This window comes from Corvus kubaryi, unplaced genomic scaffold, assembly GCF_017639235.1.
Source record: "Corvus kubaryi isolate FWS band 111438036 unplaced genomic scaffold, C.kubaryi_AGA036_p1.0 37367, whole genome shotgun sequence".
NCBI classification, from domain to species: Eukaryota; Metazoa; Chordata; class Aves; order Passeriformes; family Corvidae; genus Corvus; species Corvus kubaryi.
The window spans coordinates 3,763,210-3,787,037 of NW_024581119.1; the positions used below are offsets into that span (position 1 = coordinate 3,763,210).

The 23,828-nt window shown below is 53.1% G+C and overlaps 1 protein-coding gene across 1 annotated transcript in view; it reads left to right on the forward strand.

The window, feature by feature from the left end:
• Positions 1-670: 670 nt before the first annotated feature.
• OPCML (opioid binding protein/cell adhesion molecule like) overlaps positions 671-23,828 on the forward strand; it is a 291,946-nt gene continuing 268,788 nt past the window's right edge. Inside the window, exon 1 of the mRNA XM_042034297.1 lies at positions 671-966. Coding sequence (XP_041890231.1) covers positions 906-966 — 61 coding nt within the window. The 5' untranslated portion in view covers positions 671-905. The remainder of the gene's footprint in view (positions 967-23,828) is intronic.

Genomic DNA, 23,828 nt, shown 5'->3' on the forward strand with positions numbered 1-23,828 from the left:
CTTGGATTGCTCCCTGGTTTGCCTCAGCAGTAGGAAAAGCTGCTGCTGCCTTCCCGGCGAGGGGAGCAGAGGGCAGGGCGAGCCAAGGGGCTGAAGCCTGCGGCTGCCCCACCAGCCAGCTCCAGGCTGGGGACGAAAAAATTCCCCTTTGCAGGCGCCTGGTGCACGAGGAGCCGGTGCGAGCGTGCCCGTGTCCGTGCGCGGCTGCTCCCTGCCTCCCAGGGCTGCTCCCTGAATCCGGGGGCTGCTCCCTGAATCCGGGGGCTGCTCCCTGCATCCCGGGGCTGCTCCCTCCATCCCAGGGCTGCTCCCTGCATCTCGGGGCTGCTCCCTCCATCCCAGGGCTGCTCCCTCCATCCCAGGGCTGCTCCCTCCATCCCGGGGCTGCTCCCTCCATCCCAGGGCTGCTCCCTGCCTGCCGAGGCTGCTCCCTGCCTCCCGGGGCTCCCTGCCTGCCGCGGCTGCTCCCTCCATCCCGGGGCTGCTCCCTCCATCCCGGGGCTGCTCCCTGCATTCCGGGCACCAGCTGGTGCCGGGAGGGATGCGCGGGGGGTCGATGCCTGCATTTAACTCCCCGGTTGCGGAGCGAAGCCCGCAGAAGAGCGGGTGTGCGTGTGTCAGTCAGCATCCTGAGCCAATGGGTGCCCGGTAGGAGGTCTGCGCTCCCGGTGCACGCACGGAGCCTGGTGCTCCTGCTGCCAGTTGTGTGCGAGAGTGTGTGCGTGTGCAAGGGGAGATCAGACACCCTGACTGCCTGTTCCCTTCTCTCTCCAGCTCGCCAACTCCGTCTCCCTTCCTCTGCAAACATTGGATTTAAACCTGCTCAGAATTCAGCGCAGAGGAAAAGCAGCGGCGGCAGCAGCAAGCAGCAAGCACAGCAGCCGCTCGCCTACCGCAGCTCCAAGATGTACCATCCTGCCTGCTGGATCGTCTTCACGGCCACCACTGCCCTGCTCTTCATCCCAGGTAGCGCAGAAAGCTTTTTCTCCAGCGGATGGGAGGGCAGGGGCTCGCAGGTGGGAGAGCCGAGCGGGGTCTGCGCGCCGGGGACCCGGGCTCGGCGCACATTGCGCACGAACGCGCACATGCAGGCAGGCAGCGAGTTGCTCTGCAGCGGGGGATTGCCCAGTGCTCCCAGTGAGGGGCTCCGAGAGCCGTGCTGGACCCCCAGGTGGGCACCGAGCCGCCGGTACCTGAGCGGTGCCGGCACCTACAGCCCCTGAGCTGGGGAGGGTCTGTCCCCTCGGGCAACCTCTGCCTCCAAATGATGGGCTCATGCAGTTTTCCCCCTTCAGAGTTGAGCACCTGCTGTGCCCTCCCTCTTTTGAGAGCTGTCTTGCTATTCCCTGCGCTCCCCTCATCCGTGCTTCCCCGATTCCTGCCAGGCAAACTCGGTGCGTGCCCCTCGCTCCCTTTTACAAAGTGAAAATGAGCCCCCCGCCTCAATCCAGGCACCTGGGGAGGCCGTGCCGGTGCCGCAACCTCTGTGAACTGAGCGGGTGGCTCCCGAGATGTGGCTTGGCCTCGTCCCCACGGCTTGCCGGGGGGAGATGCTGGGTTTGGATCCAGCGCTGGCTCCGTGCTGATGCTCGCGGGGCAGCGAGCGCTGCATCCACCGAGGGTGGCGGTGGGGGTGGACAGCAGAGCTGAGCGCCGGGGGGAGCAAGTCACCGGCATATTTTTGATGATGATGTGCACTTTTAGCAGCTGGAAAGATTGTCATCCCTGTGCAAGCTGATGGGGACTGGGTGTTGAGGCTCGGATCCGATCTTAACCCAACGTGTGTTTTTCATGACAGCCGGGGAGAATTCTGCTGGGCTCGGGAGGGCAGGGAGAGGCACGGCTGTGATTTCAGCAGCTGCCCATGGTTTAGGGCTTTGCTGTGCAGGGTGGTGTGTGTGGCAAGAGGGTGAGGCTGGCGGCGAGAGGTTACTCGTGTCACAGCTGGTAAACAGCTCTGCCCACAGCAGTGCTGAACATGAGGATTCTCGGGCTAAAACTTGCTTGTGGAGGCTTCTGCCATGGGACCAGCCACATCCTGGGGTCCTTTGGAGCTGTCACAGTGCAACCTGAGCAGATCAGTGGGTACGAGACCCCCTGGAATGGGCTGGGTACCACTCCGTGGGATGGCAGGAGGCTGGGACGGGCATCAGCACTGGGGTCAGCGCTACCCCCTGGGCTGAGCTTCGGCTGGCTGGGGAGCAGCGGTGGAGAACCCTTGACAGCAGAGCCTCGAGCTCCTCAGCAACACCAGGAACCAAAATGGTGCATCTGTATTTTAGCACGTGAGCACGAGGGAGCCGTGGCTGTCTGAGCTGCCTGACTTTGTGCACGTTAAGGGGATTTTTTTGAAAACAGATCTTGAGCAGGACAGGGCAGGTGTGCCTGGTGTGGGGGCAGGCGTGCCTCAGCAGGGCTGCGCTGAGTAGAGCGCTGGCTCTTTCACCCTCTTGCTGGATGAGGTTCTGTGGGTTGGAATTGCAAAGAAATGGATGGAGGCAGCCGTGCGGGCCAAATGGGAGGACGTGTGGCACTTGATGGGCTGTCATCGAGATGTCCTTAAGCTGCAGGAGCTGGCAGAGGCCTGACAGGGCACATTTGCTGTTTGCTGGTGTCCTGCTGCAGTTTCCTCAGGATGTGGCTGTTTGGGCCAAGGCCAAGCCAAGGCCTGGGCTGGCTCTGGCCTCTGTGTGTGCCAGGGAAGGAAAAGGCCCCTGCAATTAAGCCCCTAGAAGCTTGGGAGAGGCTTCTTGTTCCACATTTATGCAGTTGTAGCTTTCCCTTCTTACTTCCATGAAGCAGCAATATCTGCTTTGGCTTTGGATGTCCCCCGAGCTAAACCAGCCCAGGGCTTTGCCTGGCTGGGCTCAGCCCTTAATCCATCAATCCAAACCCTTCTGCCTGCATTAGAGGAAGGGAAATACTCTGGGCTTCTTGGTGCTTTGCCTTCCTGCCCTGGATTTGAACGCCTCCAATCCTTTGTATTTGTGCCTGGCTTGCAGAGGTTGGATGTCTTCCCTCCCTGCCCAGCCTGTCCCAGCAGTAATTTCAGTCATGGAACACGAGTTGTGTTGGCAAAGTCATGGATGGCAGAGGGAAGGTGAATGGTCCCTGCTGCCTGTTGGAGCCTCCACCTTCCCAAAGTGGGGGTTTTTTTTGAGCTGTTTATTATTTGCAGGCATAATCCCAAGGGTTTTATACAGGTGACGCTCCCCTGGGATATGCAGAGGCTGTTTCTGAAGAGCAAGCTCTTTCCCTTTCCGTTTTTATCCGAATCCTGCGGGAGTTTCACACGGGGTGGTTAAAGTGAGAAGGGAACCTGCTTTTAGAAGGTGTAATTAGAGTGAAGGGAAACATCACAACTTGAAGGCTCCTGCAGAAAATAGCATCACAAAGTTATTATTAGCCATAATAGCTTATTTGCCAGTTTTTCCTCTTTCTCCTGCTCCCAACCTCTGTCCTTCCCCACTTCTCTTATTTTTGTTAGGAAAGACGCATTTTTCCCATTGGGTCTCGTGTCGTCTCGTTACCAATTTACTCTCATGGAATCTAAAGACACAAAAGGTTAATGCAATAATGAAACCCTGACCCCTCTGGTCATGGAGAGCGTCTTACTCTGCAGCTTTTTATTTCTTTGTAAGACAAGTTTCTATCTAAAATAATTTTGAGGGCTTAATGCTGTTGTCATCTGGAGCCTTGGGGGAGGCAGATTCCTGGACATGGGTTGCTCTCTGAGGTAGGAAGGATGCTTAGGATTTTTAATGAGCCCAGCACTGCAGGATAGGGAGGTGAGTGGGTAATTTAATTGTCAAGCTGTTGGCAAACGCTTTGAGCTGCTGGGCATTGTGGGTGCCGCTGTTTTGAGATGAGGGTGGGCTGTGACGGAGAAGGAATTTGGGGCGGGGGGAACCTGTTTGGCTGAGCTGCAGTTACAGGGTGACATCATGGCTCTACAGGTGGCAAAAATCAATGCTCATCAGCCTCTTCAGACATTTATATTGCTTCCTTTGCAGGCTGGGGGAAATTACTTGTCATGGCAGTGGCTCCTTTCAGAGGTCAGAAATGTGGCAGTGCAGGCAGAGATGGGCAATCCCGGTTTTCACTGCTCCAGGGCACTGGGTTCAAGGTGAAGCTTGTAGAGCTTGGGGTGTCCCCCTGTGCTCCCCCATCACCCTTGCACCCAGGACCTGCTTTCTGCATCCTCCCAGAGACTCTGTGCGACCTCATCTGTGCTGAGGCAGCCTGGCTTTGGTGGTGGTTGTAAAATCTGTCTAAATTTACAAGGTAGACATTGCAGGCATCAAAAACATCTTCCCATCCCTTCCCAAAGTGGTCCCTGTTGCAGGAGCACACTTTTCCCACTGCCTGTGACATGACCGTCACCTCTCTCCGGTGGGGGATGCTGGGCTAGTGGAGGGCTGCTGATCCCTGCAACTAAGCCTGAGAATAAGTACCTGGAGCACATTAGTTCTGCTTTAGTGTCATTTCAATATGAGCAAGAGGGGCTTAAAGGGATTTTCTGTCCTCTCCCAAAGGCTGGGGATAGGTGTGGATAAGGCAGTGCAACCATCAGTCTTCCACGAGCCAGGGAAGCTGCAGAAGATGTCCAAGCAGGATGGGGTGTGAGCCCAAAAACACTGTCTGGTCTTCCTCTGCCTCTGCCTGAGGCCTGGCCTGTAGTTTCCCTGTCAGAGGGTGGTTTCTCCATCCCCTGGCTCCCAGGACAGGGAAAAGGTCGGTGCTGGTCTCTGAGAGGAGGTTTTATTTCTGCTGGGGAGGAGCAGCCCTCGCTGTCATTTCCAAACGATGTGGGGAGGGAGTGTGATGGGAAAAGAGGCACACGCGACTCTTGCTCTGTGCAAAACCCCCCGGTGCAAGTTCCCAGAACAATTTGCCCTGGGGACTGTGGGTTTCGGGGCTGGTGGCTCTGGCAGCTGCCTTTCAGGATGCCCCAAAGTGCTGAACCTTGCTTTGCGTTTTCCAGCAGCTTCTCTTTGACAGCGTCTCCTTTGTGCATTCCGTGGTTGCAGACGGCCGGGTGGAGGAGCTTTTGCTGGTGCGAATCCCTGTGAAAAACTGAAAAGGGAGAGATGTTTCAAAGGCACCGATGGGAGCTGTGTGCCTTAACTGACGCCTTTGAAAATCTTCTCCAAAGGCTTGAATATTTGGTTATGGTGAATTCTGAGCTGCATAAACAGCTGTGTTCGTATTTTACACTTGAATATGAAATTTGGAGCTTGTGCTTTGCTTGGTAAGAAACCGAAGTTGATGAGTGAGGCTGTTGGGGTGCTGCGATGAGCCCTGACCAGTTTGGGGGGAGCAGGGTACCCAGGAGGATCCTTCTGCTTCAGTCAGGTGAGGATAGAGGAAAGCTTGCTGGTTTTTATCTGTGATCTCCTTCATGACCCTGGGGTTACCCCCAGCTTTGCAACCCTGCCTTTTCCCCTCCCCAGTTAGGCAAAACTGGGCACTGATCCTGAACCCTTCTTACCTATGAGCATCTCCTGAGACGCTCTCGGCTGCTGGTGTGTGCAGGATGGGGAGTGATTTCAGCTGTCACACTTCTCCTCTTTGTTTAAACTTAAAAATAATAACAGCTTTGCTGCAAATCTCCTTGCCTCCCAGTCATCTTTGCCTAATGAAGGCACGGTACTTATAATTACCAGTGTGGCAACAGCACATAACAGAGTTGGCTTTGACACTTGCTGCTCCGTGGGTGGGTTTTTCCAGGGAGCTCCTCTTCGTTTTATGCTTAGAGGGAAGAAACACTTCCCTGCCTGCTTCTCCAAAGCTCTGAGATCATGTTTTCACCCTCTAAGGGTCACCAGGCAAGGTGGCTTGTCCGGTGAGGGTGGCAGAGGATGTGTCACCCCGAGCCCAGGTGTTGCGGGGTCTGGCTGGGTGGGAGCTGGGGATTCTCCCTTTAGTCCCACCTTAGGCTCAGACAGCTGAGGGCAGTGGTTTGGGATGCTCAGGTACTGCAGGGACCCGTCAGTGTCGAGAGCCATCTCCTTGGGAGGAGCTGTTTTTGGGAAGTTGAACCTGTTGCCTGTGCGGCAGAGTCATGTGCGCCAGGGACACGTGTGAGATGAGGCAAGGAAGGGGGAAAAAGAGGAGATATTTTTAGGTTTACTTTTCTGTGTATTCAGCGCTAGTGAAAAGTGCTGGATTGACTGCTCTGGAGACTGAAGTGGGCTGCAAAGTGCAGGGAAGGGGCAGCCCAGAAAGGCTTCCCTGTGAGCTCTGTACTTCAGGATGGGATGCTGGGACCGGGACCTCAGCAGCTCAGACTGCCTGGACAGCAAAGCCAAGGGGGATGTCTGCAGTGTTGAGCAGAGCTGGTGCACTGGTGGGGTTTTCCAGAGGTTGAGGGATTCCCAGGAGAGCAGCTGGGGTTACCCATGCTTCATGTGGCTTTGTCCTGTGTGGCTCACCCCATGGGTTGCTCCTCCTGGCTCCTCAGCCACACAAGGACCAGCTGACCCTGCAGCAGGAGGGCTTGGGCTTCCATCTGGAACTGGCCTTTCCACTAACCAAACTTCCCAGGCATGCGTATTCCCATGCTCCTTGCAGAGGATGGAAGAAGAGGTCTTCATGCGGGGCTTTGGCCCTCAGAGCAGCTCCAAACTGGTGAAACTGGGCTGCGCCAGGCCGTTCCCCACATGTTTTCCGAGCAGTGTCCCCCTGCTGTCCCTTTGCCAGCCCTTTGCCTCCTCTCTCCCAACTCTTTACTTCTGGCTTTTGTTTCCTGGACTTGTTGCTATGCATGCAGCATGTGGAAGGAGCTCCAGCAAATATAGGCCACACTTTGATTGTTCAGCAGGCTGGAAAATGATGATTATAATTTTTGACAGAAGGGAAGGAGGGGGAAGGAGATCTCTGGGTTTTCAAATCTGCTCTGTCATAAGCAGGATCTTGCAAGGGCCCTCTGATGACTTCTCCCGCCCCAAAGGAAATGGCGTTTGCATAGCAAGAGGGGGCTAGAGGAAAAATTCCTCTCTTCCCAAGGACAAAGCAGCACTTCTTTCACCAAGCCTTCCACCTCGCGTGGCGGTCCTGTCACACCACATCAGCCAAATGCAGTTGGTGTTGGCCGGTAATTGACTGGGAAGCATCCAAGAGAAACCTGGACGCTGCTTAAAGAATCCTCCTTCCTGCGAGAGCAGCACGCGGGGTGCATCCCTCGGGATGCAGAGGTGCTGGCAGAGCAGTGCCCGCAGAGCCAGCCCCGGGGGATGTGGGCGTTGAGGTCCTTAAAGCCAACCTGGAACAGTCTGGAAGCCCCAAAGACTCCATAGACTGGGACCCCACAGACTTGTCCCAAAGAGGCAGCTCCGTTTGGGGCCACACCAGCAGTGGACTTGTCTCATCACATTCTTGGGTGGCAGCAGAGCTCGTGGAGACCTTGGCTGCTCCCACTGTGCCCCTCCCTTACTCACCGCTCCCTCGGCATCGGCTGTGCAGTCCTCGCTGGATCTCCCCATTTATTTATTTCATTTAATGGCATTGGCTAATTTCCACTATAATTTTTTTTTTTCTTTTTGTTGTTTATTTTAATGCGATCACTTCTAATGAGGCTAATGACATTTAGTCTCTGTGGCGGTGCATTTTAATTTGGTCACCGAAATGTCAGCACACGGCAGCCTCCTCCTATCTCCCCGTGACAAAAGGCACCTCAGACAAAGGGGCTCTGTCCCCGGCTGTCCCTCGCCCTCCTTATCTCCTTCCTCCCAGGGATGGGCCAAGACTTTTGGCAAAGCCACCTCCTGCCATCCCCTCCTCTGCTGGCACAAGGGGAGCAGGTTCGGCCGCCAAGGGCTGTGAGGATGAAAGGCGAGGGCTGCCGGAAACTCGGGATTTTCAGGCGAGCCAGAGCCACGTAATTAATCAGATGTCAAAAGCTCTCAGCAAAGTTAGCTTTGATCGGCAGGGAAATCTGTCAAATAGGTCGTTCTGCTGCCCCCGGTGCTTTTCTGTCTCGCTCTGCCCATAAGTCTACCTTGGCACTTCTCATTTCCATGGCAGAGGTGGGACCTTCCCTCTCGGAAAGCCGGACCAGCTTCTCCTCACCCGCACCAGGGCTGGTGCCATGGGCGTTGCAGGGCTGGAAGTGGGAAAAAAGGGGAGAGGGCTGGGGTGGGAGTCATAGATATTTGGAGAGGTTGAGGTGCTCAGATGCTGCTCTGTGAATTTGGAGAGGGCTCTGGTCCAAGGCAGGGGGTCAGGAGCAGCCTAAACCCTGGGGGAGGTGGCACTGGGGTTGCGGGTGGCTGCACTGGACAAGCGGTGACTTCTCTGCCTTGTGTTGTACTTGAGTTTCTCAAGATGTTGAACCTCAGAAGCCTGAGCCATTTTGCTTAAGAATGAGTCCTTTTTTCTGCAATCTGGGTCCAAATGCAGCTGAATTTGATCTGTTCTCCTTTGATCTGTTCCTCCCTCGCTATTCTATGTACCAGGAATGGATGAAGATTAAAGTTTGCAGTTTCTGAGCAAACTAGGTTACTCATCACTGCACGATACCCAATTACCTGCTGATACCTCAGGAGTGAGAAGGTATTGATCCTGCTTGGATTTGAACTTGTTGAACCAGAGACTCCGGATATTTCAAATCCGTTGCTGAGGACGTGCCGTTTCCTTCAGGAATCAAAGTGGGATGCAGGCTCTGTTTGTGCACCACATGGGCTGGTGGGAGGAGGGTTTCTCCTCTCTGCCACAGGGGAGATGACCAGTAAGTGATAAATAATATTATCTGTACTCTCCACAGCACAGGAGGGATGTGGATGTAATGACTTTTGTGATGTGCCTGGGGAATATCTCAATTTTACTGGAAAGAAGTCCCCAGAAGCTGATACTTACCCCACATGGGTGGGTTTTCTGTGCCCTCTCTGCTCACCGCCTCTTTGTGAGCACTGCAGGCTGCAGAAGTGCCTTTGATGGCATCTCCTGTGTCTGCCTTCCTCCTGTCTGTCGTGTTCCCAACCAGAAATAGCCCATCAATTCAAAATAAACCCAAAAATTCTTCCAAAATTACCTGGTGAGACGAGGCCGGGGGGCCTGGATCAAAACGTTTATTACTGAAACTCAGTGATATCAGGTCTCACTCTTACACAGTGGTTGTTTCCAGCAGATCTTAAAATATTTCACGGTGGAGAGAAATTTCATTGTACCTGTTTCTGTAGACAGGGGAGCCAAGGAATAAAGAGGGAAAATGACTTGCCCAAGGCATGTGCAGAGACACGTGTTAAGAGACGTGTCCTTGCTGTAGCTCCAAATCTGAAGTGCGTTTTTCCTTGTGAAACAGTGGAGTTTGGCTTCCTGCTTTGAGAAACACAGGAGAAAGAGCGCAGGATCAATACATTGGGTGCTAAAATCTCTCTACTGCCCTGACAGGGAGCTGGAGCATCACCAGGATCTTGGACCCGCCCTCGGAGCACTGGGTGCCCCAGTTTGTGTCCTGGCAGGAGAGGCTGTACCACAGCTTAGGCAGTGATGTCTGGAAGTAGGAAACTGTGAATTCATGATCAGCCTGACTTTGTGAGTCGAGGGGCACCCTGTGCTCCTCTCCAGGTTGGCAGGAGGGCAGCGCGTGATTGATCCCCCTGCCCTTTCGCGTTGTATCTTTGCCTGCCTTTCCCCTGAGGTTTGAGAGTGATGATCCCGGAGCTGAAAGCAGGAGATGAAGAGAGGAGAAATTCTCAAGCACGCTCTTCACTCAGCCCTTGGTCTCCAGATGGAAATACTCTATGGAATTTCATGGAGAGCACACATTTGTCCTGTCAGTGCCTGCCCTGCCTCGGCTCCGTGCGCTGCAGCATCCCCCGGCCGCTCCGAGGCCGGGAGCCGCTGCCTTTGCCAGCCACTCCGTATCCTCGGGATACTTTATCTTTATAAAGTCGCAATAAGTGGACAGTATAATATATTTCACTTTTAATAAGGTGTTGCCAGTTGCACACACTCCACAGAGCAATTAGTGTCAAAGGCAGCTAAGCAATGGCGGGCACCGTAATTCCGCTGTTTACCGGGCTGCAGGATTTATGGGCAGCGCCGCAGGAGCCGCGGTCACAGCTTGGCTGGAGGCACAGGAGGGGCCGTGCACTGGCTTGGAAACCACGCTCCGAGCTGCTCCGAGTCCTGGAACTCTTGGGAGAGTGGCAGGAATGAGCCACTTCTTGTATTTGGTGGCCCCTCAGTTCTGGGACTCTGAAAGGAGAGGCCGAGCCTGCTCAGATGTGCCAGCAGGGACAGGCAGTTGCTCAAAATTCCGACTGGCAGGATCCTCTTGCTCTTTGTGTGTTGGCCTTTAGGGCAGAGCTTTGAAATGCGATGTTTTCCTAATCAAGGAAGGGAATCACAGAATCACAGAATGGACTGGGTTGGAAGGGACCTTAACACTCATCTCATCCCACGTCCTCACCATGGGCAGGGGCATCTTTCACTGGACCAGGTTTCCTGGCTTTGAACTCTCCAGGGATGGGGAGAAGTCTGGAGAAGTCTCCAGCGTCTGGATTAAAGGGAGACCCTGGGGCTTGGTTAGCACATGGGCATAGTGCTGATGGTCTGACCAGCTGGGTGGAGACAGGACTGGAGAGGGGAATATTCAGGTCTGGGGGAGGCTTTTTTGCATCCTTGCAGCCTGTGAGGTACCTGGAAACATCCAGAGATGGTGGGGGACCGTACTCAGTGGTTCTGCTTCCCGTGAGTGTAACCCCATTTTCTATCCTGGGCATTTAGGACTTCTTACTTCACTTTTTTGGGGTTTTTTTTTAGCATCAGGGCATGTTGGGCAAAGAGCTTCAGTGAGCTCAGCTCAGGGAAGTGCTTATCCCTGCCTCCTTCCCATGAACTGAACATTCCCGCTTTTGTCTGGCGACTCTCTGATCATCACAGGCTGTACTGTGCAGTTTTTCTAAAGTCAGCCCATGTGCTGATCTCACTGCTGAGGCTGTCAGGCAGCTCCACCATCCTGCCAGAGCTCTCCTACCCAGATCTGACCAGGCTCGTGCTGCCACTCGTGTGTCCAGAGGCTTGACCCACGGTCCTCGGTTTTGTGGGAGGACAAAATGTGGTGTCACAGCAGAGTGGCGTGGAGGGAGGTGCTGCTGTGCCTAATGGATGGACTGGGCTGCAGATGCTGCAGAGTCAGTCCAGCCAGGATCTGCTGTGGGGAAGCAAACTCAGTTTGTGTCAGATGTGTCGGATCTGATTCTGAGGGTCTGGAATTAGCCCGGTGGGGAATGCACGAGCATGCAGCTGCTAACGAGCGAGGCGTTGTGCCAGGGATGTAGCGCTGGCTTCTGTGTCCCTCAGCTCCAGGTGCCATCGGCTCTGCACACCTGAACCTGCACCTCTGCTGGCATTTGCCACCCCAGCCCCGGGGATGTCTTTGCTCTTGGAGGGATCAGCCCCAGAATTTGGTTTTTAGAGCGAGCACAGGTGATATTGCTGAGCCCATGCCCATGCCAGATCCCCCATCCCCTGATTCTCAGTTCAATAAAGTACCTGTTTCTTGGGTTTGTTCTCCGAATTGAAAACCTTCCATTTTCACACCTCTGTAATTGGTGCTATCTGTTGAGAGAAACTCTGCAACTCCAGCCAGCCAAGGTCAGGAGGAGCTGAATTGAATTAAAAGGAGCAGAAATTGGTTCGAGGTGGGCAGAGGCCTGCAGGGAGAACTATGCAATTTCTCTCCTCGGGGCTCCTGATGAGCAGAGCAAGAGGCAGCTTCCCATCTCTGCCCATGGGGGGCTGACACTGGCCCACCCGCACCTTAATCTGCACACCGAGGTAGGCACGTCTCAATTGAAAACAAGGAAATAAAACCCAGCATCCCCTCCTTTCATCTGGCCAGCAGGCCAGGGCTCTGCTCCTCTGGCTCCTTGGCCAGGATGCTGACAACTGTCACTGAAATGACCTTGCCATGATTAAATACAGCAGGAAATGATGTTTTTAATAAAAAACTAAAGCTGTGATACAAGCTGACAGCTGGGAGATTTGAGATGCTGTGTGTTAATCCTACCTTTATCTTAACCCCAGGCTGAAAACCCCTTGTGCCTTTGGACTGAGTTAAGGGTGAGCATCCTGGCCTTTGGACCACGGTTCCCCAGCTCAGTCTCTGCTGGCTTAGGCTGGTATAAAACCAGAGCAATTTCAGCCAAAGACAGTGGATTTATAGCCCTATGGCAAAGCTACGGATGGAGAATGTGCTGGGAAGTGCCAGGTGTGGAGTTGTCTTAGGGGAATAGATGGGATGCTTACGGCTTTTACGGAGCCTCTTGGAAATTTTCCCACATTTTTTTCCCCATGAAAAATGTTTATTTTGTTATCTTCACTCACAGAGTGCAGGAGCACTCTTTGCTTGGCTCTGGGAAGCTTGCTTATCTTGAGGACGCTGTTTCGAGGAGGAGGAGGAGCCCCAGCTGAGGAAGGGAGTGCTGTGACCTTTGATCCCTGTGTTGCCCTTATCCCTCAGCCCACACAGAGTTCTTCCCCAGGCCAGGCTGGGCTGGCTTTCTCTTTTGCAGCTCTTCTAGTGGGTGTACAATTAGTTTTTACAAGGGATTTGGCCCCAGGTCTTCCCCAGCCCAGCTAAATATCCTTGGCTCTTCAGAACCAGAGCTGCTCTGGCTTTGGTGCTGGCTTGGTGAGCATTCAGAGTAGAGTGGCTCCAACAGGACAGCGCAGAAAGGGGGAGATATTTCAAATGGTGAAATTTCAGGCAACAAGGGAGCAATTTTCCACCCACTTCTGAGCTGGAGCAAAGCCCTTCCAGTCTCCCTTTCTGTTGCTCCCCAGCTGGGCTGGCACCAGGGATGTGCCATTTATTAGAGGCAGTAAGAAGGCACGTGGCCAAGGTAGCCTTAGAGGATGCCAGGCGCAGTGCCCTGCCCGTCCAGCTGTTCAGAGGATATCTCCAGCCCCATTTTTCCCCCCAGGGTACTCGTGCTCATGGCCTCACTGTCCCCTGCTCTGTCCCCAGGCAGGAGAGGAGGCAGTGGCACGGCTGGAGCTGGCCTAGTGCCCTGTGGGCGCCCCGGGCCCCCTGCTCTGCCTCTCTTGTAATTTATACAAGCGCAAGCCGATGTTCCCTTTTAAATTGACAAAGGCAGAGACTGGAGCCCGGGAAGCCCTCTGACCCCGGAGCCCTGGTCCATGAAAATTACAGGCGCTGTACAGCGCGTTTCCTCTTGATGTACTTGCAGTGGGGAGATGCTGGTTAATTTGCCAGGACTCAGAGGTGACCCGGGTTTAATAAAGAGGATTAATGGATTTGAGCTAAAGGTCTCGGCTGTTTGGAGCTGATAGCCTTCTCCTTCGAAGACACTCTGGCAAGGCACAGCTCAGCCTCCTGCCGGGGAGAGGCGGGGGCAGCTCTGCTGGAGGAGCGCTGCCGTGTGGGCAGGGCATTGCCTCGGGGTTAATTAGCAAACCCAGGTACCCCGGCCCATCTCCCCCGGCTGGGCAGGGCTGATGTGAGGCTGCCAGCCTGCCCTGGGTCCTGCCTGTCACTCCTGCAGTGGAGCAGGGAGGCTGGTGCTGCCCAGGGATGTCCGCTTCCCACCTCCCAGGCACGTGTGCCACCCTTTAGGGGGGACATGACCGCGCAAAGGGCATGAGCACCTGGGACACAGAGCTTGTGCAATGCCTTCTACTCCAGTTTTGGGATTCGATGCTGAATTTGGGCTCAGAGCCCTTGTTTCAGCAGCTTTCCCTGTGGCTGGTTTAGGATGGCAGTGCCCTCCATGCAGTGGATTCCCAAAGGCAGGGCTGATCGTACCGAGGGGAGTTTGTGCTTTGTACCGAGTCCAGTGATTTACACTCTTCCTCAGGGAAGACAGGCAGGGTTTTAGCGATGGGGATGGTCACACCAGCAGACCCTAAAGCGGTGGGCAGCTGGGGAGCAGCAGAGGAGGTGGTTTGGCTCAGGGCTGGACCCCTGAGCAGTGTCACCGCTGGGTGTGGGGATCGAGGGAGGTTGGAGAAGGAGTTTTTTGCCTGGAGGATGCACATGTGAGGTATGACAGGGCTATGGGGGACAGGAGCAGCCTGAGAGCAGTTTGTCTTAGCAGATCCATGCTGCTCTCCCCTCTGGAGTCCTCCTGTTCTCACAAGGGTTAACGACAGTCCTGTGGGAAGGATCCCACGGGGCTGGCAAAACCCGTGGCAGGAGTGATTGGCTGCCAGGGGCTGTGCTGGGGAAGAGCTGAGCCGCTGCCATACCCCCCTGCTCTGCCTTCCCACTTAATGTTCCCAGCACGCAGAGAGCAATGCATTCCCCGTAGCGTCCCGCTCCCTGGCCCTGGAGTCTCTGGCGATATTCCCGTAATAAGTAAGTGGAGTACTTTGGACAGGAGCAGCCAGGGACTGGGCCAGTTTCCCTGCCGGGAAAATGCATGCACGATCAATGCAATCAACTTACCCTTCAGGTCCTTTTTGGGTTGGGTGGAAGAGATGCTCTGACTGAAACCCATTTATTGAGTGGAGAAGGTGCAATGGAATTACAAGCTGTAGCTTTTATCAGCTCCTGGCTTCTGCCTTGTCTTTTCCTTATCCAACAGAATGCTGAGTGTTATAAAGCATTATTCTCTTAAAACCCCATTACTCCTCATTTCAGAGGGGTGGGTAAGCACTCAGTGATTCATCCTTTGCCAACTACAGGTGGAAGTGTTCAACAGGAGGTCCTGGTGTGGAGCCGGAGTATTATTTATCCCTCGAGGACTGGGCACTGACCTCTCTTAGCTCTCTTGCTCATCAGGGGATTCCAAGTGAACAATTCCCTTGCAGAGCTGAGCATCAAGTCAGAGCCAAAACCATTTGTGCTCCTCCCAGTGCATCCCACAGCTCTTTAGGACAGGAAGGGAAGGTATTTAACGTGTCATGGAGAAATAACGTCCAGGAGCTGGAATGGATGATTCAGCAAATGCACTTAAGTGTGATGCCCTGTTTTAATGGATCCTGATGTGCTGCAGGATCCCAGGTGGAAACCCTGGAGGGAGTTTGTGGGGGTGTCCATGGCTGCACAAACTCTGAATATCATTAGGAATGAGGTCAAATCTTGCACATCTGTGCATGTGTTTTGGTCACTTCGGGGTGATGCTGGCAATATTTTTTGGTCTGGATAGCGTGTGACTCGTGGGGAATTTCTCCCTCTGTAAACAGGCCTATTTTCGAGTAACTGCTGAAATGAAAAAAAAGGAAAAAAAAACCAACCCAGAAATTGTGGGTGTGCTGTCATTTAATCTCTTTAAACCAGCCACCACAGAGGTCAGGGCAAGAGCCTGTCTGGCAAATAATCTTTAATGCTCACAGGCGGCCAGGGCTTGGGGTTTGTCCCACTCCTGCTTCCTCCAGTAAGGAGCATCACCTCCGTGCCATCCTCTTCCTCGGGAGCTGTGCGAGCCGACTCCTGGCACGCTGTGTCCCGGCCTGGCGCGGTGAAGGATTCCTGATGTGACACGAGAGATCCGGCTAATGGTCCTGCGCGGCTTCCCTGGATCCGGGGGGGGGGTGGGCACCGAATTTAGCCGGGCGGTAGCTGGGCAAAGAGTCTATTTCGGTCAGCGCCGGGGCCTCTGCCGGGCGCGCAAAGAGGAGCGCTCTGGTCCCGCAGCCCCTTCCCGAGGCTGCTTCCCAGGAACGCCCTGGCTCTGGATGCAAAGAGCCGCTTTGCAGTCAGGTCAGGCGCGTTCCGCGGAGCTCAGCGCTGAGCAGTCCTCGCCGAGGAGCTGGGGGTGCCGCAGCGGGGACCCCCCTCTGCAGCGGGGCCTCGCAAATGAGCCCGGCTGCAGCGGGGCTGCTGCCTTAATGCAGTCAGCCGGCATTGTCTTCCCCGCGCTCCGCCTGGAATTTATCCCTGGGATGGCCATGTATTATTTAACTCGGCGCTGGAGATGCTCTTCTCGGGAAGGCGCCGGGCAGAGCATCCCGAGCTCCGGGTTTTGCCTGGCAAGTGAGCAGAGCATCGCCGTGGTCTGACCCTCCGGCCCTGTGCTGCTGCCGTGGCTTTTCCCGGGAGAGCTCTCATCCCGGGCAGCAGACGTAGCGCGAAATTGCTGTTCACCCCTGCAGCAGGAGATTTAATTATCATTAGCTGAGCTTGCACAGCTCCACGTGCTGTCGTGCAGCTGCAAGTTTAGCTGGGCCTTTTAAAAATCCAGCTGCAATATATTTATTTCCCCCCTCCCCCCCTCCCGCTTTTTTTCCTTATGTTTTTATTCTTTGCCTCACACAAAAGCTTTGCTTTTATGTTTTGGGTCAATTTGGCAGCCTCTGAGCGCAGTGCACGCTCGGAAAGGGCGGAAAATGAGTATTTCAAGGAGACTTGCAGCCAGGCAGAGCAACCTGTGGGCATGTTTAAAATCTGCAAGTCCCATTCCCAGGGATTGGGTGGTTTTTGCAGGATTTGGCATTTATTTTCTGGCTTATCAATTACAGCGGGGGAAAGAAAAAAAAAAAAAAGAAGTGCTGAAAAATGCTCTTTTTCTTGAGAATAGGAGTCAGGGTCATGGTGGGTGTGGGAGGAAGGGGAGAGATCGCCAGGGAATTTCCCCCTGCGGGCTGGAAAAGTCAAACTCCCTGAATTGCCCAAGATTTTCCATTTCTTTTTAAAGACTCCGGCTGCCTGTGCAATGAGCTGGCAAAACCCAGCCCAATCTTCCACAAAACTGCTTCTTTTTAGCAGAACTTTGTTTCCATCAGCATTTCCAGCAAAACTTTATTTTTTAATGCCAAATTGGGTTTTTTTCCGCCAAAAATCCCCCTTTTCTGGGAAGTCCTGGACAAACCCCCATTCTGTGGGCCAAATTCCTGGCGTGGTGACCTTTCCCCATGACTTTTCCCATCCCGGTCCCACCCAGCCCTGGAAGCTGCTTTCCCCCCCATTGCCAATAAAGGCAAACAAAAATTAAATCTATAATTATCATTACTAATTCCACTTAATTAGTCACAAGCCAGCAGCCAAATTGGCTTTCTCATAATTATCAGATAAGCAGTAAGCACATCTCATAGATTATAATTAACACTGCTTAATTAAAATCTAATATACATACACCCTTTCCTCAACATATGCCTAATTGGGTTCACAAACAGAGGGGGTGTGAAGCCCCCGTCCCTGTTGCTCCCCCAAAGATTTGTTGGATGCCACTTTTGTGTTAAGTAGGTGGCACGTGGGATGTTCTTCCCGTGCTTTCCAACACCTTGGCTTCAAAAAAAGTGTGTCCCTGCTGCACGGTGAACTCACACAAGACGCTCTCCCGACTTCTCTATTTTTTCTTATTATTGTTATTGCTCCAGCTGTGACCTCTCCGTAATCCCCCGTCGACGCTGGGCTCTGCAATAATAAAGCAGCTTGAATAAATTACGCTTTCAAAGGCGAAGGCCGGATTTTGGCGCAGAGCTCTGGAAATTGATGTCTCTCTTACTCCTTCTTTTCCTGAGTGGGGTTGGGAGACGCTCTGAGGCTGCAGTGAGGCTTTGTGCATGGAGGGAAACTCTCAGACTTGTTTGCACCCTGCCTGGTCATTGATACCTCCCTGAAATCTCATTGATACCTCCCTGAAATCTCATTGATACCTCACTGAAGTGGCCCGGGTGGCACAGCAGGGATGTCAAGGAGGCCCTGGGTCCCCTCCAAGCCTTGGTTGAGGAGTTGATGCTCCCAGGTGAGAGCCCACACACGATGGTTAATGTGCTGGGGGGAGGGCAGTGCTTTTAGCTCCTCTTTCCCTGGATGGGGAACCCAGGTCTGAAAGAGCACAAGAATCGTAAGGGGCCACCAAAGCTTTGGTGTCCCCTTTGCAAGTGGCCTGACTTGTGAGCAGGGCACCGCCTGCCAGCACGGCTGCCACTGCCTGACCTTGGGGCAATAACTACATTGTGTTCCAGGTAGCTGTGCTCCCATTCCCAGATAAATTCTCTCCTGTTTGGCTGCCTGAGAGAAGCAGAAACTCCTGATAGTGCTGATTATTAATGAGATCATTTGCCTGCCAGTTTTTGCTGAGCTCATATCTGACTGGGGAGTTGATTCACTGTGGGAGATTTACAAAATGTGATTTCCCTCTCAGAGATGCTGAGCTGAGCTCCTTTAGCCGGGATGGAGGGGGCTCCTTCTCTGGGATTTAGTCCTGGCGAGGGCTCCTGGCTGCAGTGCCAGGGCTGGCGACCCTTCCTTCTGGGCAGGACAGGGATGGGGCATTTTGAGCACCAGTCCTTGAGGATGGGGGCTTCCATGTCCGGAGGATTGCAGCTGTGGGTGATGCCAGGGCATCCCGGCATTCCGTGATGTCAGCTCGTCTCCAAAGGCCTTTAATGCGGCGGCTGTGGAAAGGGAAGGGAAGGCTTGGCACGTGTTCCAGCATCGGGGGAGGATTTGCGGATTAGAGACGTGTAATTGTATGTAGTGCATGACAAAACAAAATAAGTGGCAAAAAGAACTCAGTCGTATTAGGGATTCAAAGCGAGCGTTAAGCTTTTCTACATTAAGGGAGAAAAAAATAGCCAGGAAAATTCACGAGGCAAAATCCCCTTTGCTCCGCGCTCCCGCTGCACGCTGAGGTGCAGCCTGGCTGCAGGAGCTGCGGGATGAGGGATGCTTGCCATCCATGGGAGACAGGGGCCAACCACTCCTGAAAACTTTTCCCTCCCAGCTGCCAGCCTTGGATGGATTTGTTGGCCGGGGACAGAGGAGCATTTGGAAAATGAAGGTGAAACAGGGCTGGGGCTTCCTGGCTGATTTTCCTGGCGATGCTGGAATGCCACGAAGGAGCCAGGTGCGCTGAGCTGTGGTGGTGGCTGAGCCCCCTCTCCACACCGTCCCCGTGCCGTGCGGTCGAGCATCTCCACAACCGCTGCTTGCGAGGTTCTCGCCCGCCCGTGTGAGGCAGCTGGAAGCTTTTGTCCGTGGGGATTTCTTGCCATCATAAGATCTTCCCAGATTAAGTAAATAATTTCACATTAGCTTAATTAAGTCTAATAGACTCATTAGTTCACTCTTTGCGCACGTTCCCGAGGGAGGATGGCCGGGAACCGTGAAGAGTTACTGCGGAGAAATCCTGTGGCATCTGAAAGGCAGGAGCCGGCAGTGGGAGCGCTGCTCCTGGGTCAGGGTTGCCTCTAGGAGGTTCAGGAATTAAAAATTTCCATCCTTGTGGTGACTTGAATAATGGCCAGGTCTTTTTTGTCCAAAATGCTGCTGGGTTTTGGGCTGGCTGGTGGCTCAAGTGTGGCTGTGTTGGTGGGTGCGGTGCCCCGAGCAGGAACGTGGTCCAGACCATCCCCTGGTGCCACAACCGCCTCTGTGTGCTTGGGAATATCTTATCCTGCTTGGAACAGGGTGGCTCCATCAGATCAGTCTGGCAGTGCCACAGGGGCACGCTTTGGAGTTTTTTGATGCTTTTGCAGCATTTTTCTTCCTTCTCCCGCTACCAAGAGGTTTCTAAGCCCACCATGCTCCGAAGGGTGGGGAAGAGCAGGGGCTCCTGATGCAGGGGCAGGGTTGGGATGGTCCCTTTGGCTGCTGCATGGGATGGCAGGAGTGGCTCCTGGATGATGATGTGGGACATAGAGTGACGGGTGGGGGACAGAAGCTGAGCAGAGAAGCAGATGTGTGGGGAAAAAAGGCTGTGGCTGGCCTGGACAGAAGGTGGTGGGGAAGGGAAGAGCTGATGGAAGCTAAAATCTGTGTGTGTGCTGGAGCTGCCAGAGTGGGAATGTGTCTGTTTGCAGCCAGGGGAGATTTTGGCTTTTCTCTTCCCTGGTGGTGTGTGGGACTGAATTATACTGCGGTGTACAGGGCATTTTTATGATGCATTTTAAAGTTACATCAAGGCCATTGAGAGCATATGGGTAGGTGACCTCTTTTTTGCATTTGCATAAATCTAAATAAATAAAATAAAATTGAGAGCGGGAGGCAGGGACCTGCAGATCTCTTCATTCCGTTGGCGTGTTCCTATCTCCCGCACACAATGCTGAGGAGCAGAAAGCACAGAAGCCCGAGGTAGACATCTGGTTTCCCTTTCAGAAGTGTTGCCTGTTCTTTATTTATAAAGAAATTATTGTATTTAAAGCCAATACTCATCTCTTGTACCAGCAGAGAGCAGAGATAGATGGATAGATTAGAGCAAAGTGGGTTGTGCATATAAATGGAGGTTAATTTGCTGACTCTTTGGAGAAGTGAAACCTGGCTGAGAGCTTTGGAGGTTCCTGGGGGTGTTTTTACCTTCAAAAGCAGCGTGAGAGGAGCCAGTCCTGGCCAGGGGGATGCTGAATCACGGCATGCTGGGTACCATCCTCATTCCTGCATGGATGGAGGGAGAAGGGAGAGCCAACAGCATCCCCTGGGCATCGGAGGGGACAACCTCTCCTCTCCTTGTGGCTTTGGCATTTGCCCCTCCGCACCCCACCCACAGCATTTCTCTTTGCCTCACTCCACCTGGGCAGCAGGATTTGGTGCTGGCCGTGCAACAGCTCCAGCAGGGATGGGAATGGGAAGAGAATAGATTGAAACGCTAAATATACCCAGCAGGAACCAGCTGGAGCTGGTGGAAACCTCAAGCGTGCACATAGAGAGGAAGAACACAATGTTTCATTTGTTTTGTTTTATTTCACAAGAAAAATCTTCACAGCCCAAACTGTCACTTTGGAAGTAATTTGTGGCTGAGGATTTCAACACCCACTCCAATGATATTTTATTCTGACCCTAAACAAAATCAATAGGGTTTTTTTTCCCTCCTCCTTTTTCTTCTTCCTTGAGAAAACAGTATTTTTCAGCTCAGTGGAAGGAGAAAATAGATTCTGCCCAGTGCTGTTAAAAAGATATTATAACCAGTGTCTCTGGAAGTGTAAAAAGTACATGATCTAATATGTCTGAAGCAATTTTGAAAGGCTGCTTTATTTAGGATAATGGAGAAGCAGCAGTAAACCTCCTAATCTTCCAGGATAAGGAGTCTAGCAGGAGGGATCCGAGCTGCAGCGTTGTGCCCTGGCTGCTTTTTTTCCCCTGTCAGAGCCAGGGCTGAACACTGAATGAAGCCCAGTGAGGGGGTGGCACCCAGCAGCAGCCAGGGAGGGGGGGCGGCTCCTATTTTGGGTCTGTAAAGCCCGTGAAGAGGGGAGAGGGGCTCTGAGATGCAGGAGCATCCCTGGGAGGGGTTAGGACAGCAGGGATGCTGGTCAGGGATGTGTCTGGCACCACTGCTTCTGTCTTTTCATGTTCCCAACCTCTGAAAGCAGAGAGGAGCCCTCAGCAGTATTGTCCCCATTGGTTGCCCTCCTCAGGAATTACAGAAAATCTTGTTTGTCAGAAGGGAGGCAAAAAGGAAAAAAAAAAAAAAAGAGGAGTCTGATGAATTTTAAAATAAATTATAAATTATTTTTTTAATAAATTATGAATACATTTTCTCTGTCAGGATTTGAGGCTCTCTGCTCTGATCAAAAAGTTTCCGAGTGTGTTTTCTCCCCACTTAGTCAGATGTAGATGTGTGCATTTCTGCTCCTGATTTGATTTTATTTTATTTATTTTGATGAATTTTTTACTGCACCAACAACAAATACTTTGTTTGCTCTTGACGGGCATTGGGGAAGAAGACTTTTGAAATGCTGCTCAAACACTTCACTTGCAATCAGGGTGAGCACTCTGAGGATGCTCTGTGCCTCCACAGCCCCTTGGGCACTTGGCCAGGGAGTGGGAGAGGCAGCAGGGAAAGGGTGTGGAGGACCAGGAAGGGTGGATGGAGCTGGTGCAAGGTGGGCTTGGTGTGCCCCACCAGCCCCAATGCAACCGAGGCTGCTCGTGGTATAAAAACAGTTCTTGAAGGGCTTTCCAAAGGTCTAAATCCTTCGGAGGAATGAGATGCAGTGAGTGATGCACTTCCCTGGGTGGTTTGCATCCTCCTGTCCCCATGTCCAAGCTTCCACGTGTCCAGGTTTTGTGTCCGTGCCAGATTCTGGCTCTGCTCAGGTGCAGGTAAGGACCTGGCTCCTTACAGAAACTTCTGCTGCCACCCAAAACTGCTGCCCAGCATCACATCCTTGGGCCACTCGTTAGAGTGGATAAAAGGGCTGGGATTAGCCTTCCCTTCAGAGGACAACACGGCAATCACTCTTGTAGATTTTAATTAAAATGTTTAATTATGCACAGCTCCAGCAGGCAGAAAAGTTAACACCGATCCTGGCTGGCCCCCAGGCTTGGGGTTAGTGGGAGAGGAGGAGATGGGCACGGAGGAGATGGCTTGAGCTGCCCATCAGTAACACGATGGGCTCTCTTCAGAGCGTTCAGAAGGGCAGGAGGTGCACAAAGTCACAGGGCCAAAGTCACAAGGACAAAGTCACAGGGACGCGTGTGCTGCTTATTCATTTCTCCCTGGTCCAGTTAGCGGGGAACGGTAGCTTCCTTGGATCTCCTGCAGCTGGAGGTTGGTTCATTTCCTTTTTCATAGCAGTGGCTCATCTTCTTCATCCTGCACACAACCCCCAGGTCCTTCTCGCAGCGCTCCTGCTCGGCTCATCCCTTCGCAGTCTGTTCCAGTGTGTGGGATTATCCTGCTCCAGGTGCTCAGCTTGGCACTCCGCTTGATGTCATAGATACTCTTCAATATTTTGAAGAACACAGCTGCTCCTGTAAAAACAAATCCCTGAAGTCTGTTGAGGTGTTTAAAACTCACTTTCCATATGGAGGTCTCTGGGATAACAGTGCCTGAAGAGGCAGCGGAGCCAAGGCAATGGCTGGACTAATTGGCTCATGTTAATCGTACTAGGACAAGAGGGATCAGCAAGGCAAGACCTCTCTGTGCTGGGTTTGGAGCCCTTTTGTCCCTTGCACAGGTCTTCCATGAAGGTACATCCCAAAAAAGCATCAGAAATCAGTTTCTGAAATAATCAGCGAGGAAGGAAGGAAGGAGCAGAAAAAATAAATTGGTGCAATGTACAGCCTTTCTCCAGGGAGCAATTACCAGCCTGAGAAAAAGCTCTTGGTGCTGCACTCCCTGGAACACCTTTCATGTGTGTGCATCCTGTTGCTGCTGGTCCCACAGCAGCAGGGACAGGAGGAGCCGCCCAGCTCCTCCAAAAACCTCCCCTGAGAGCATGGAGCTCCTCCCTAAAGCCTCACCCTATTCTCCTTAGCCTGAAGGGGAAGGGAAGCCAGGAGATCCCCAGGAATACAGGGAGCTGTTGGAGGACTCCAGCCTTGGCTTGCTCCGCTTTTATCCCAGGATTCTGCCTCCTGCTGCTTTCCACAGGGGCGATTCTGACCCCCTTCACTCTTTGTAGTGGTTTTCCTCCCACTGCAAAATTCCGTTTTGTCTGAGCTGTGTGAGGCAGCAGAGATACCCCTGATTCCTGGCCCCTTTCTGTCCTGCTGCAGTTTGGGATTATCCTTACCTCATTCCCGAGATATTTCCTCCACGATGCACCACTCTTGTCTCATGATGCGTGTCCAGGAAGCCACACATCTGTTAACTTCACTAATGCCTATTAGGATTTGAGCCATTATCTTTATTTCTAAGTGTTTTCCCTTAACAGACACTCAGTGTCCTGACATAACATGGGAGGTGCTGTGTTAAAGCTCCATCTTTCCAAGCTTTGGAGAAGGGATGCTCTGGGAGGGCTGGGCTTTAGGACTCCTGGCAGTGGGGTGAATTCTTCATCTGTGGGTGATAGTTGTCACCTCAGAGCTGGTGGGCAGGTTTATTGAGGAGCTGAGGAGCTTTTCAGCAATAGTAATAAAGTACCAACCCACGAGAAGCTGAGATTGCAGGGAGCAGCAGGACTGAGAGGACTGGAGCTACCAGCTGGAGAGCGATGTGGTCTTGTTATCCCATTAACACCTCGTGGAG